This window comes from Phyllostomus discolor, chromosome X (assembly GCF_004126475.2).
Source record: "Phyllostomus discolor isolate MPI-MPIP mPhyDis1 chromosome X, mPhyDis1.pri.v3, whole genome shotgun sequence".
Lineage (NCBI taxonomy): Eukaryota > Metazoa > Chordata > Mammalia > Chiroptera > Phyllostomidae > Phyllostomus > Phyllostomus discolor.
Window position 1 is genome coordinate 69828986 of NC_050198.1, and position 14792 is coordinate 69843777.

Sequence of the window (14792 nt, forward strand, 5' to 3'; positions counted from 1 at the left end):
CTAGAAGGCTGATAAGTCCTCTGGAGATCAGGCCTTCCCAATGCCACCCCCACCACACCCCTGGTGCACAGTCACTGCGGAGCTAGACAACCTGCCACAGGCTCAGGCTCCACCACCAGGTCTCCCGGTCCGGTGGTGATGTTGGTGGGGTACGGCCATGGCAAGTTTCCACTTCTCACAGCCTGCTCCCTCCAGGGGTGGCCTCCGTGAAGGAGGACCTACTGGGTAAGAAAATAGCTGTGGGCAGGGAGAGGACCCAGGCTAGCTGCTAGCTCGTGCCAGAAAACCGCTCTCCCTCCTTCCAAAGGGGCGCGACCCCTCCCTGGCGGAGCAGACAATAGGCGGCCGCTCCACGCTGTTTCACATTTCCTAACAGCCTGCGACCCGGGCGCTCTCGGGGTGTGGGGGGGACACACAGGTCCCCAGCCCTTCGGTGGGCATAGCAGCCTCTAAGGCAGCAAAGAAGCACTGGGGTAGCGCACGCCCCACACTTGGAGACACTTGGTTACACCCCTCAACCTCCGTCTCCCTCCCCCGCACCATTACCACTACCACACGGGCGAAAAAAAGCAGCAGTCAGACGTCTCCTCCCGGGTACGCAGCACCAGCAACATCAGGAGCGGGCGGAGCCGGAGTGTTTGCCGCTCCCTCGCTCTTACCTCGTGACCTCGCCCCCCCCATCTACCCCCACCTCGCCTCCACACACCCTTTCTCCCAGACACGCCCTCCTCCTTGGCCGGTAGCGCGCGCAGGGCTTGATTTTTCTCGGGGAGGGAGCGGCTGCAGTCGCCGTGGGGCAAGACAGCGAGCTAGCAGGCGCGGGAGGGGGAGGAGGAGAAGAGGGAGGAGCCACGGGTGGGAGGGAGGGGCGGCGGGCGCCCGCTGCGATGTGGCCGGCCGGCAGGCGGGTAAACAGAGGGAGCAGCAGCGGCTGCGGCCGGCCGGGCCCCGGGCACTGAGCACGTCCGCCGAAACCTGCACCCGCGGCCATGGCCGAAGTGCGCAAATTCACCAAGCGGCTCAGCAAGCCCGGCACAGCCGCTGAGCTCCGGCAGAGCGTGTCGGAGGCCGTCCGGGGCTCGGTAGTGTTGGTGAGTGGCCGGGGTACGGGGCGTCTCGGGGGACGCGCTCCGGGTGAGAGCAATGGGGTAGCTTCCCGCGCGCCGAGGCCAAAACCGAGACGGCGCTCCGGGAGGCTCCCTGGTGCGCCCGCGCTCTCCGTCTCTGGTTCAGTAAGTTTGCGCACCATCCACCGCTGGCTGCGGTCCGAGTCCTGGGCTCCCACTGACAGCGCTGCGGCTGCCGAGCGCGGCGAGGGCATGAGCCTGGCTGGACGTTGCAGGGCCATTGGGGGCTCGGAACCCGGGCCCGGGCCCGGGCCCGGGCCCGAGGTGTGAGCTGCGGAGTGGACCCCTCGTGGTCCTAGACTCGCCACAAAGAACCAGGGACCAGGCGCGAATAGATCCCGATTCCCTCCTGCCCGCACCTGAGGCAGCCTAGGCGGAAGGATGCGTTGAGCGTTTTGCACTTACACCCTCGGGCGCGCACAGACACAGTGTATACAAGAAAGAACCCCACCCAAAAAGCACTGGTCGCCCAAGCTTCGGCGGGCGGTGAGAACAGAGGAAGCAGAGCGACTTCCTCCTGCTACTGAGGAGAAAGAGGGTGGTGATGGGTGTTGAAGGGGTGCTGCTGCCGCTGCCGCGGAGTGAGGGGATGGGAAACAACGGGGTTCCCGGCCGAGTGGGCGCGGGTTTGACCGACTCCGGGCGAGGGTATCTGCTGGGACGCCGGAGGGCTCCAGAGGCAAGAGGATAGGGGGCCGAGGGGATTTGGGAGAAGATGGGGTGTGCCAGTCCAAGGATGGAGAACCTGGGGTGAGAGCCCCATCGCTTAGGGGTGGGGGATGGGGATTTGAAAGCGTGCTGACCCCTTGGGAACCCTCCCATCACACCCTCCGCCTCATCCAGCTTATCTGACTCTGGAGAAAGGGGATGGATGCTAACGGACATTCGTCCCTTTTCCTGTTTGCTAGAAACTCGTTACTAATTTTCTGGACTAGCGAGCAAACCCTAAATAAGCAGCCAGTCTGGTTAACTAGTTTGTTTTGTTACTTTGGCTTTTTGTTTTGTTTTTGGTTGTTCGTTTTTTGTCTCTCCACTCAACCTTACAGCCCATCGTCTGCTGTGTTTAAATTTAATCATTTAAGAGTGTGCTCTTTTTGTTAAAACAACGTATCGGAAGGGAACTTCACAGATTTTCCTTTCAATTTTTCTGTTGATCTTGTAGAATCTGCGATAAAACTAACACTAAAGGGAGGCCAAGGGCCTGATCCCAACAGTGGAGAAAGTTGACATTAGTGGGAGTTCTGGAGGAGGATCAAAGGTAAAATATATATCTTTGAGATGAAGATCAGATCCCTAATAGCTGCAACTGTGCAAAGCCAAGTGACTTGAAAGAAGTCTCTCTCGTGGCTGAACCCTTGGAAGCTTAATCCTGCTGTTTAGCAGAGCAAAACCCAGACCTTTAATGTTTTAGATGGACTTGGCTTATTGTGCGTCTCACCAATTTTAGAATGAGGTCCTGTTGGATCAGATTAGAACCTTCATTGTCATCAGCCAGTTAAGAAAGGAAGGCAAGCTGTGTGCAGGGCATTTATTACCAGGGCTCTCTCTTCTGTAATTGTTAACAAGTGATTCAATCTGCCTAGCCCAGAAAATGCTTTCCTAAATTCAGGAAGAAAGAAAACCTTGCTCGAGCACGGGTGGCTGGCTTACCACATCGTGTGAAGGGAGCCTGTGAATTGGACAGATGGTCTCAAGAGAATAGATGTGACTCTGCAGATGGTCAGTGGGATTTGACCTGCCACCCTCAGTAGCAAAAAGTTAACCTTAGCATTTTTGCCCAGGTTTTGAAAAGAATTTTGTGTAGCACAGGTGCAGCTCTCCCTTCCTAACCATTGACTCTATGGCAAAGCTGGAAAAACTGTTAGTGGGAAGAAAATCTTTTAGGAGATGGTGCCAGCCTAGCTTACTTGAAACTGAGGGCACAGCTTTTTACCGTGCAAGGCACACTGGTATGTGATCCACATTGAGATTTGGGGGGTGGGGGAGAACAAATTCTAGGTATCTCAATCAACCAATATGTATTGAACCTCAATTGTACAAGATACAATGCTAGATGACCTATAGTTATAGGTGGATGTGGATGACTTTTTCTCCAATTTGTTTTTATGAGTTCCATCCTGAGTTGGGTCTGTCTGTGTGCATGTCAATAGAACACCCAGAATATATACACAAGTCAATTTTAGGTTATTCACAGCACCTAGTGAATTCTATTTTAAAGCAGTTCAGCCGGTTAAGAAATAAGCAAACAGTCTTAAATGTAGTGTGCTCTCCTAAATGGCTGTGTTTCTTGGCCCCTGCTTTTCTGACACAAAGAGCTGGTATGACCAAAGTTAGCAAAGCCACAGTGGCTAGAGAACCAGTGGACCTCATTGCAGCTGCTGCCATAACTTCTGATTTTTCTGATTTAAGCCCTAAAATGTTTGTTAGGGCTCTCTGAAGTTGGACTTACACACACTTGCTGCTGTAAACCCATGGCACTCACGTAATTAGGGCTTCAATAAGAAGCCACATATTCATTGGATTTAAGTGTGGAGTCATTCCCACAACAGTTCAAACTTTCCACTGGTGGTACCTCTCACTACACCTTTGAAAACCCACCAAGCTGAACAAATATACAGTACTTCCTGTTTGGGTGTTTTCTTTTTACAATTATATCCTTGTTGGTATGTCGTTAACATCATTCTGTTCTGCTCCGTTTGAAAAATTCAGAAGGTGCAGGCTATATATAGCATGTAGTTGTATATTCAAGACCTTTATTCAGTTATTAGTACTTTCACAAATCTGAATCTGTTAACTATATAATGAAGCACACAGAGACTGTTTGATTGTTGCATTTTCCTGTAAGTTTGGCATTTTTATGAAGGTCACTACTAACCCAGGGAAATGGGTAATTACAGAATTGAACTTTGGCAGAGATTTCTAAAAAGAGGCTTGGGGAGGAATATTATAACCTGAGAGTGTATGAGATTAACTGAGAAGTGTTTATATATACATATTTTAAATGCAGAGTTTTAACGCTGTTTTTGTTATAATTCAGGATATAGCTATTTGTGTCTGGGGGAACAAGGGCAGTTGGTAAACCTATTGTATTCTGGCTCTCCTTAAGAGGAGTCATTGTGCCTGGAAAAGTCACCTACTAGGTGTTCAAATACTGTTTGCTTGCTGCTGCTGAATTTACCCTCAATTCCTTGTGCACCAGAGGATCAGGAAAGAGTTGCTAGATATTACGGATTGTAGCCCCGTGAGGCAGTGTAATGTGTGCAGTGTCTCCTGGCTGGCACCCGCCATATTTCATACAACTCCAGTGGAGAAAAACCCTCCGAAGCTGAGAGGGGCTGTAAGGGATTCTGCAGTTGCTGACTCCCCCCACCTGACACACACTATCTTTGCATGAAATGTTTGTAAGGTTGGAATTTAGAGAAGGCCTGAAAAGGAATCAGGGAGCTCCCCTGCTCCCTCTTCCCCTGGGGAATTTGTGGAAAGTACTTAATATAGGACAAAACAACTGACACTGGAATAAAGCCAGTTTCAATGGGCTTGTTGACCAAATGTTTCCAATTCAGAGACTTAGCTTGCATCTGAATGAAAGGAGAGTCAGGAGGGTTACCCTGAGTGTTGGCTCCTAAAGATGCAATTGTCTCACTACCCTGTGGGCTTTTCCAGGGTACTAGGACCGGGGGCAAGCAGCTCCTGGAGGATCTTTCCAAAAAGCCCAGTGTAGAGTTGGCTGTGAAACCAGAGAGGCCTCCCCACTGAACCTTCTTTGAAGCACCAAATAGTAGAATTTGTTTTCCAAGACGAGCACGTTAAATTCTCTGGATTGATTCTTTTCCTAATCATCAGTAAACCATCTTTTTGGAATGTTTATTATTTTTTATTTTTATGTATTGATTTGAAAAGGAGGGAGGGGAGAGAGAGAGAGAGAGAGAAAGAAAGAAACACCAATTTGTTGCACTTATTTATGCATTCATTGGTTGATTCTTATACGTGCCCTGAGCACCTGGTGAACCTGCAACCTTGGTGAATCTGGATGATGCTCTTTAACCAACAGAGTTGCCTGGGCGAGATAATTGTTTTATTACATGATAAATTACATGTGTGTTGTAGAAGAGTTAAAAAATAAAAGAATCACCAGCATCTCATCACTCAGAGGGAACTCAGTATTCTGATGTATATATGTCAAAACTCTTTTCTCTGTCTCCTTTGTGTATTATATGTGTGTATATATGAAAACATGGATTGAGTAAATATACAACCTTTAAAATAGTTCTTTAACTTAGCAATATCTTCTAGATATTTCTTTCTTTTTTTAAGATTTTATTTATTTATTCTTAGAGAGGGAAGGGAGGGAGGGGGGAGAGAGAGATAGAGAGAGAGAGAAACATCAATGTGCGGTTGCTGGGGGTTATGGCCTGCAACCCAGGAATGTACCCTGGCTGGGAACCTGGGACACTTTGGTTCCCAGCCCGAGCTCAATCCACTGAGCTACGCCAGCAGGGCTAGATATTTCTTCACAGCAATCAATAATAAATCTACAAGGCCTGGCTGGCGCAGCTTAATGGATTGAGCATGGGCTGCGAACCAAAGCTTCGCAGGTTCGATTCCCAGTCAGGGCACATGCCTGGGTTGTGGGCCACTTCCCCAGTGGGGGCCACATTGATGTTTCTCTCTCTCTCTTTCTACCTCCCTATCCCTCTGTAAAAATAAATAAATAAATAAACAAGTAAACAAGTAAATAAATAAATAAAATCTTTTAAAAAAGTAAATCTACATAATCATGTTTAATGACTGCCAAAATTTCACTATAGGTGTACCATAGGTAATCATCCTTTATTGTTTGATATTTTTACTTTATTGATTTTAGAGAGGAAGGGAGGGAGAGAGGCATAGATTTTGTTGGTCCACTTACTGATGCATTCATTGGTTGTTTCTTGTGTGCGCCCTGACCAGGGATGGAACCTGAAACCTTGGTGTCGGGACAATCAAGGGCCTGGGTATTAATATTTTTTTAATTTGCACAATCTGATAGGAGATAAATGGTACATCAAGGTTCTAATTTGCATTTTTGAAACCTCTAGAAGTTAGTTTTTTTATATGTTGATCAGCCATTTATATTTCTTTTTAAAAAAGATTTTATTTTTAGAGAGGGGAAGGGAGGGAGAGGAACATGGATATGCGAGAGGCACACCTATCAGTTGCCTCTTACACGCCCCCAACTGGGGACCTGGCCCATATCCCAGGCATGTGCTGTGACGGGGAAGTAACCCAGGGTTGTGCCCTGGCTGGGAATCAAACCAGCAACCTTTCGCTTCGTAGGCCAGTGCTCAATCCAGAGCCACAGGAGCCAGTGTTGCCATTTGTATTTCTTATTTTTGAGGATTTGAGTGAACCTTCTTACAGACTATTTCCCTGTTTGTAATTCTCGCAACAACGGTCTCTACCCCCAAGATTCTGTTTCGATAAGTCTGGGGTGGGGCCAGGCATCTGTATTTTTAAAAACTGGTGAGCCGGATGCCCACTGAATCTAGATCACTTGCCCACTCGGGGCAGGAATGTCCCTTATACATACCCCTGAAGAAAATGATTGTCTTTAAACACTCCCTGCTTTTTATTTTATTTTTATTTATTGATTTTAGAAAGAGAAACATCAATTTTATGTTCCATTTATTGACACATTCATTAGTTGATTCTTCTAGTACCCTGACTGGGGAATTGAACCCACAACCTTGGCTTAGCAGATCAATGCTCTAACCAGCTCAGCTATTTGGCCAGGGAAACATTCTCTGCCTTTTAGAGGGCTATGTTAGAAAACGTTCTTCAGCTAAAATTTAGTCTGATGTTCCACCATGGGTTAGGCTCCTAGCTCTGCTGTTTGCAGCTACACGGAATATGTTTGCTTCCTCTTTTACATGACAACCCTTCAAATATTTGGAGTCAGCCACCATGTCATTTTAAAATTTACTCTTTACAAAGCCAAAAGAGCCCTTTCCTTTATTTTTCACATTACTTGGTTTCAAAATTCTTCACCATCATGGTCATCTTGTTTCCACTCTTTTTCCAAAGTCTCAATGTCCTACTTAAACTGTGGGACACAGAGCACAGGCTCAAGAGTCAGACATGGGGTTGAATCTGACCTGTTACCTGCTTGCATTGTGAAATGGGGATAAATAGTTGTAACCTACCTGTGGAGTTCTTAATGAGGATTAAAGAAGGTAGTGTATGGAAAGTGCCTAATGTATAAGTGAAGCATGAAGGTTAAAAAAAGCGGTCTGGTGGGGAAAAAGTTTTCTGGAAGGGTCTGTCAGAATATAATGGGGAGGGGGCAATATTTTTTACTCATTCTAGATATGAGTGAAAAAGTCAAGCTGTGTAACCATCTCTATTCCCAGTGTTTCACCAAGCACCTGGAATGGAATAAGTACTCAGGGGGAAATGCAGTGGCAACAATATGTGGGATGGAGCCAATGTTGGGTGACTGGAGACTGGGTAACTAGTTAAAGTACATAGTTCCAGAGAGAGAGATAACTGTAAGCTTTAACTTGAGGCACTGAGAATGGAGATAAGGGGGAAAGTGTGAGAGATATTTCAGTGATAAAATCAACAGGATTTGGTAAGTCTTGAAGGGGGAGGAAAAGGGGGGAAGGAAGAAGTGGGAGGAAGAGTGAGAAGAACAGAGGAGGTGGAGTCAAGATGACTTTGAGGTTTCTCGGCATTGGTGAACTGGAGGAAAAGCATGTTTGGTGCTAGGGGAAGGGAAAAGAAAGAGAGCCAACTCAACTTGAGAGGGCTGTCAGGGCAAAGCCAGGTTTCATTTAAGCAAGGTGGTGGAGAGAACATTCTAGGAAACGGCTCAGCAATGTAGCACTGTGTTTTGGCAAAAGACACAATGTTCTTGAAGGCAGAGAAGTTCCAAGTGGGATCAGGAGGGGGAGGAAGGGCTGGGGCTGAGAAGACAGAGAGATTATGAGATTAGCTGATTGAAGACGTTTTCACCATTGAGGGTGATTAGGGAAGTGGGAGGCAGGGTGTGGAGGAATGGTCTGGAGGCCTACCCCAAACTTCTAGTTCCGAACGGTGATGATAAATTAGGTCACCCCTGAGCAGCTCTACTGCCAGGGTTTGAGCAGTGGGAGAAAGGGGGCTAACTAGCCTCCTCCACCAGGTACCTGAAGAAGCTGAATAGGATGTTTCCTGTGTTTAAGGGACTCACAAGCTAAGGAGGGAGATTAGATACACATAAGCAGAGAACAGAAGATAAGAAGCACAGCAGGGGCTAGCAGTTCTGCCTTCTACTTTCAGTTAGTCACCACATCTCTGCCCCCCCAGCTCTTATTGTGAATTTTTCTGTGTTCAACAATGTTCACTGGGCAATTGCTAATGAACTGTGGTAAGCCAGTGCATTTCTCACATTTATTTGATTATAGTGGCCTTTTATAAAATAGGAATAGGGGAAGTAAATTGTAGGTCTAACCCTCTGAGAAATTCACATGTAGTGTACATGTGTAAGTTATCTTTACTTGACCTATGTGAACCGTTCAAAGTGCTTACTCCCTTGCTACGTCCCCAGGACCCCCTGTTGCTTGTTTGAATTCAGAGGAATCCACCTGCCTGGTTCAACTACCTGGTTTTGCTTTTTTCTGAGATAACAGAATTGTCAGTAAGGCATGTTGAAAAACTATTAGTTTTTTTAAAAAAAAAAACACAGAAAGGAAGGCCAGAAACCACAGGAGGGAAAAGTAGCTAGAGCTGTTTCCCTTTTTTCTGTAAATGGTAACGGTAATTTTATGATACATATCTTTTTGGGATTTAGATCTTGTTTTCCTTTAGCTTTCCTTTGTCAGGAGTGCAGAGGGGTTCATGGGTAACATTGGCCTTCAGCTTATGTCAACTTAGAGCCAGATGCCTTGTTGATTCTTGCAGGGCCCCACCCTGGAGACTCCCAGAGCAGTAAGCAGGGCAAAGAGACATTCTCATTTTGCTGGAATTTGCCTGGAAGTTTGTCCTTTTTAGAGTGGAGTGTGGAGTGCTTTGGGGTGGGCTTTGGGATCACAACAGCCCAAAGTTCAGCTTATCTACTTATTAGCTGGGTGACCTTGGGCCGGTTATATTTCTGTGCCTTGATAACCCTCTTGTGAGCTAAAGGAGTTGTTGCATGTGAAACTCTTAGAGGAGGGCTTGGCACATCGAAAGTACTGGATGGCCAATGGCTCTCATTATTGTTCCCAGGCTTTACGGTGGGCAAGAAACCCTTTCAGTTGTTACAAATCAACAGACAAAAGTAAATTGGCAGAAGGGAAGCAGGTACTGTTGCTTTTAAATTTTATTTCCTTGCTCCAATTCATGCCCCAAATGGTGAGCTACATGGCTGAGCCAGGAATCATACCCTTCCTGGAAAAAGGAAGCTAGCAGACCCCTCTCCACCTCCATCACGTTCTTGGTAATATGATTTCCATTCCGACTTGGTCATAATGAAGAACCCATGGGGATGTGAGTTGAGCTAGGGCCCTATGTCTTTGGCAATTCTCACCTTTAGGCTAGTCTGATGAGGGTAAGCTACTCCTTTAGTAGGGAGGACTACCCAGTCCCAAGCCCAGAGCGAAGGTTCTCCAATCTGGGGAGCTTGTGTGTGTGGCCTCTGGGAGAAGCAGTCACGTTTCTGGCAGTCTATACAGTGTGGTTTGTGCAAAGGGTGGATAAAGGAGAGTTGGGGTCTGTATGGAGAAGCAGAACTTTAACACTCTTTCCTTTCCCTCTCAAAACTTCGTCATCTCTTTCATTAATCCTCACTTTCAAAAGTCACATGAATATTAAAATTCAGTGCTCTTTTGTTTTTTTTAAAGACTTTATGTATTTAGCCCTGCCTGGCATAGCTCAGTGGATTGATCGCGAGCTGCGAACCAAAGCATCACAGGTTCGATTCCCAGTCAGGGCACATGCCTGGGTTGCAGGCCACGGCCCCCAGCAACTGCACATCAATGTTTTTCTCTTTCTCCCTCCCTCCCCTCTCTAAAAATAAATAAATAAATAAATAAATAAATAAATAAAATCTTTAAAAAATTACAGCATGCGCTTTTAAAAAAAGACTTTATGTATTTATTTTTAGAGAGGGGAAGGGAAGGAGAAAGAGAGGGAGAGAAGCATCAATGTGTGGTTGCCTCTTGCGCGCACCCCTACTGGGGACCTGGCCCACAACCCAGGCATGTGCCCTGACTGGGAATTGAACCAGTGACCCTTTGGTTCGCAGACCAGCACTCAATCCACTGAGCCACACCAGCCAGGGCCAAATGCCTTTTTACAGGTTTCTTTTGAAAATATGTATTTTAAAAAATTCTCACCTGAGGACATTTTTTCATTGCCTTTTAGAGAGGGGAAGGCAGGGGGTGGGGAGAAGAGCATGAGAAAAACATTGATGTGAGAGAGAAATGCTGATGGGTTGCCTCCCATATGTGCCCAGACTGGGGATTGAACCCAAAACCCAGATATGTGCCCCAACCAGGATCGAACCCACAACTTTTCAGTGTACAGGGTGACACTTCAACCAAGTGAGCCAAACAACTGAAAAACCAACTGAGCCTACCAACTGGAAAAATTTTAAAGCTTAAAGGTCTCCTAAGAAATTAATGTACTTTTATATTTTATATTTGGCTCTTCTGGTTTTGTGGCAGCAGGAAAAGTTCTATTAGGAATAGTGTATATGGGTTTCCAGCATAGTGAATACTGCAGAAATTATGCCAATTGTTCCAGTGACATGTGGTTTACCTATTGTTGTCTGTGCACAACCTTACAACGATTAGGCCTAAATTTGCTATTAGTGATTTTCTGCAGTTCTTCTGCACCTCATTTTTTATTGCCCATTGAGTTTATCATTCACAGGAAGCTGTATTTTTGCCTTTCCTGACAACTTATGTCGACTTGTGTATGTTTCAAGCTGCTGAGAACTGCTTGAAGATATTCTTGTACTGCAGCTTTCCTATCATGTTGCTTTTCCCTAATGACTGAAACATTTTACTGGGTGAGATTTAACTAAGAAGTCAAGTGTTCTTCCCAGCCTCTGGGACAGAACATCTTTATTTGAAGTGTTTCAGTGAAATGTGTCAGGAGGCCAGGGAATGCCTTTGTGGGAAATGTTTTTTAGACAATGACAGGAGCTTGTATTTTTATAGCCCCACACTTATGAAAAGTTAAAAATGCTGTTACACCTGTGGCCCTGCATGTTCTTACAGGTCATGATTAAACACAGACCACATTGTTGTCACCTCTGTTCTCTTAAGTGGGGAAACAGCCATGGTTTCAAGTGAGGTAGACTGTAGGTCATCCATATTTACTAAATGACAGAACAGGTAATGAACTGCAGGTGTCTCAGTTCCTTTGGAGTAATTAGGTAAAGAAGTAATAGCTCCTGGACCAGATTCCACAGTAAAGCAGGTGGAGGAAGCTCTTTTTGTATGTTTTTGGTGATGATCTCTTTCTATTGGGAAATAGTGTTTATTTCAGAACAAACTTAGGTCTTGTAGTGGGAAAGTAGGAGGTGGGGGCAAACAAATTTTTTTAAGGAGGGGTGGGGTTGTTAACTGAGAAATGTGGGCATGATCAGTATAGATTTTTCCTTGCCAAAGTAAGCCTAGGGATTTTGAGAACTGTTTGCAATTGGCCGTTCTTCCTTTCTTTGCTGTTTGAATAACTGTATGGAAAAAAAAAAAAAGCCCTGCAGAGGTCCCTGGGATCACGTTCATGGAATTGTTTTTATGACTTTTTTTAGTGGGTTCATGCTTTCCAAAAATAACAACATATACATTTCTCTCCATGCCTTTTATGTTAGTTGAGTTTCCCCACTTGAGAAACTGCCAGCTTTATGCCTTGCAGGACCCACAGTCAGTGTTCAGAGTGTGAGGGGATGAGTGTTGTTGGCATAACCAGTTTATTCTCATAGGTTAACAAGTTCCTAATGCTTCGCTGCATTAAATGGTTTCCCAGAGACCCGAAGGAGGGAATGCCACCTTCTAAGGTGACTGATTTACCACTGAGAAATAAGTTTACCAGTGCTCTGAATCAGCTCTTGCAAAAAAATGAACTAAATTGTTATTTAAAAGCTCACAGGGGCCAATAGTGCTCCTTCTGTCCAGCACAGTGTTTACATCATGCTCTATTGCTTATGGGGCATATAGAAGGCTCTCTTTGCTAACCTGTTCCCCAGGTGGCAGGGGAGAACTGCTCCCCCACTACTGGTGACCAACATGACTGCTTGCAGAGGAGCTTGGCCTCTGTTTGCCCCTTCCAGACGAAATGGTCTGGCAGAATTGTCCAGTTCTGTAACTGAAACCTGGCTCCCTGTCCCTGTCTCCTTCTCTCCTGTCTCTGAATGCAGTTGGGGCTACTCTGACGTCCAGAGCTAGCTCAGCATCGCATCAGGTCCAGAGATGAGCCTGGGTCTATACAGGGGACATCAAAAGACTGTCATTCATTCAGAGCTCAGGTTCTGGGCCTCAAGTCCTATAGAACATTGGTTCTGCTCTGTCTTTAAAATCCATTTCCAGTCACTGGGTTTTATCTTTTTCCTTGTCCCCTCGTGTCAGTATCCCAGTCCCTGTGTTCTTGTTTTGATCCCATCCTGTCTTAATCCCCTACCTTGTATCTAACCTTACGCCTTGGTTTTTTTGGCCAGCAGCCCAGTTCTTCCAGGAGTGAGGTCTCATCTTGTTGCTGGTCTTGAAGAGAGCTATTCTGTTCTAACCATGACCTTATATAATACCTTGAGCTCAGCATGGTGATATTGTGGACTGAAGAGGTATTGGCTTAGACAACTCAGAGGAAGCAAAGTGGCTAGGATGACGAGGTTTAGCCAGTAGCCCTGCTGAGAGTTGGACTAGATGCATAGCCTATTAGTATCCCATGGCTTTTGTAACAAATTGCCACAACCTTATTGCTTCAAAACAACACAAATGTATTACTGTATTTTTCAGACTATAAGATGCACCCCCCCAATTTGAGAGGAATAATGGTGGTTAATGCTGCTGTTGAGTTCTGTTTACATTTACATTGGTGAAATATTATGTTATTTATGTTATTAAGTACTTTACCACGTATTTTGCTTCAAAATATTTTTCCTATTTTCCTCTGAAACCTGGGTGCATCTTATGGTCCGAAAAATAAGGTATCTCATAGCTCTGGAGGTCAAAAGTCTGAAATGGGTTTCACTGGGTTAATGCCAAGGTGTCCACAAAGATTCAGTCCCTCCAGAAACTCTAGGGGAGAATGTGTTCCCTTGCCTTTTCCAGTTTCCAAAGGCCACCTACATTCCTTGGCTTATGGTCCATTCCATCTTGAAGTCACCAAAGGCTGGTCCAGGCTTTCTCACATTGCACATACCAACACTGCTGCTGCCATCACATCTCCTTCTCTAATATTGTTTCTTCTGCCTCTCTCCCTTACTTCATAGATTGACCCTTATAATTACATTGGGCCCACCTGGATTATTGCCCCATCTCAATTTTTTTTACCTCAGTCACATCTGCAAAGTCCCCCTTGCCATGTTATGTAACATAGTCACACGTTCCAGGAATTAAGCTGTGGACATCCTTGGTAAGCCATTTTTCTTCTCAGGCATTGTTGCAGGTTGAGGAATGGTGGAATCCTGGGGTCAGATGGGTTCCCAACATGGACATTGACATGGTGGAGGAAGGATAAGCAGCATCTGATAGACTGGCAAACTTAGCCAGGTGCAGAAGTCTTCACAGAATAATAAGAACATTGAGAATTTTGGCTGAAAGAAAGCAATAGAGGCTTACAATCTGCAGTTTCAATTTGGATGTTTTCTTAAACTCTTCATAATTAAAAATTTTTATCCCATACAAAACCCCCTCAGTCTGGAGTTCTTATAAGTGGGCACTGTTTTCAGACTTGAGGTGTTTCAGGATACAAGCTGGCCAGACACTTAGCAGGCACTTAGCCAGCTCAGGCCTATGGAATTTTCCCTTCATTAAAGAAAAGAGTAAAGAGGTAGCTATGTATATGTGCTTAAAAGAGAAAGGGATGGTTTCACATCACAGAGAATAACTCTTTGGCTGACAAGCCCCAAGACACCACTGATGTGTCCTGTGTGAGAGGCACTTCACCTATCCTGAAGGTCAAGTTAGACCTGGCATAGCTTTTCTGCATTTCCAAGGCAATTTCAAGACCCCTTTCCCAGAAATGGGTTTTTAAAACACATGATTGGAGAAGCAGAGGGAAGGACTGGAAAATCTATCAGATTCCTCCTGGCTTCACAATGATTTCAAATGAGAGATAAATTGAAACTTCCTCTCTGCACGAAATCCAGTCAGTGCCATTTTAGAGACATGCACCACAAAAGCTTCCTGGCTGATCACATTTGCACCAGTCCTCCTTACACTGGCCAGAAAAATATCTATGATGAGCTGATAGGCTGATGGCAGAAAGCTTTACTGCCTGGAAAAAGTACTCTATCATTGATGTGAACTGCATTTTCTGTTTTCACATCAGTTCTAATTGGCCATGACTATATTTCTCCAAGGCCTAGCCTATCTTTTTTTTTTTTTTAAGATAACTGACTTGGCTGTGGTGTACTGAAAATCATTATGTAAAAAGAAACCCCCAGATTTTGTTTCAAGATATGTACAGACAAAATATACATTAACTGCCTTCACTATC

The 14792-nt window shown here is 45.4% G+C and overlaps 1 protein-coding gene across 3 annotated transcripts in view; it reads left to right on the forward strand.

Moving 5' to 3' along the window:
• The first annotated feature begins 869 nt into the window (after nucleotides 1-869).
• The window catches only part of DOCK11 (dedicator of cytokinesis 11), a 189816-nt gene continuing 175893 nt past the window's right edge, over nucleotides 870-14792 (forward strand). For 2 of the 3 annotated variants that reach the window (XM_036016645.1, XM_036016646.1), the window contains exon 1: nucleotides 870-1091. In XM_036016645.1, coding sequence (XP_035872538.1) covers nucleotides 990-1091 — 102 coding nt within the window. In that variant the 5' untranslated portion in view covers nucleotides 870-989. The remainder of the gene's footprint in view (nucleotides 1092-14792) is intronic. The other variant, XM_028522215.2, reaches the window with a different exon arrangement.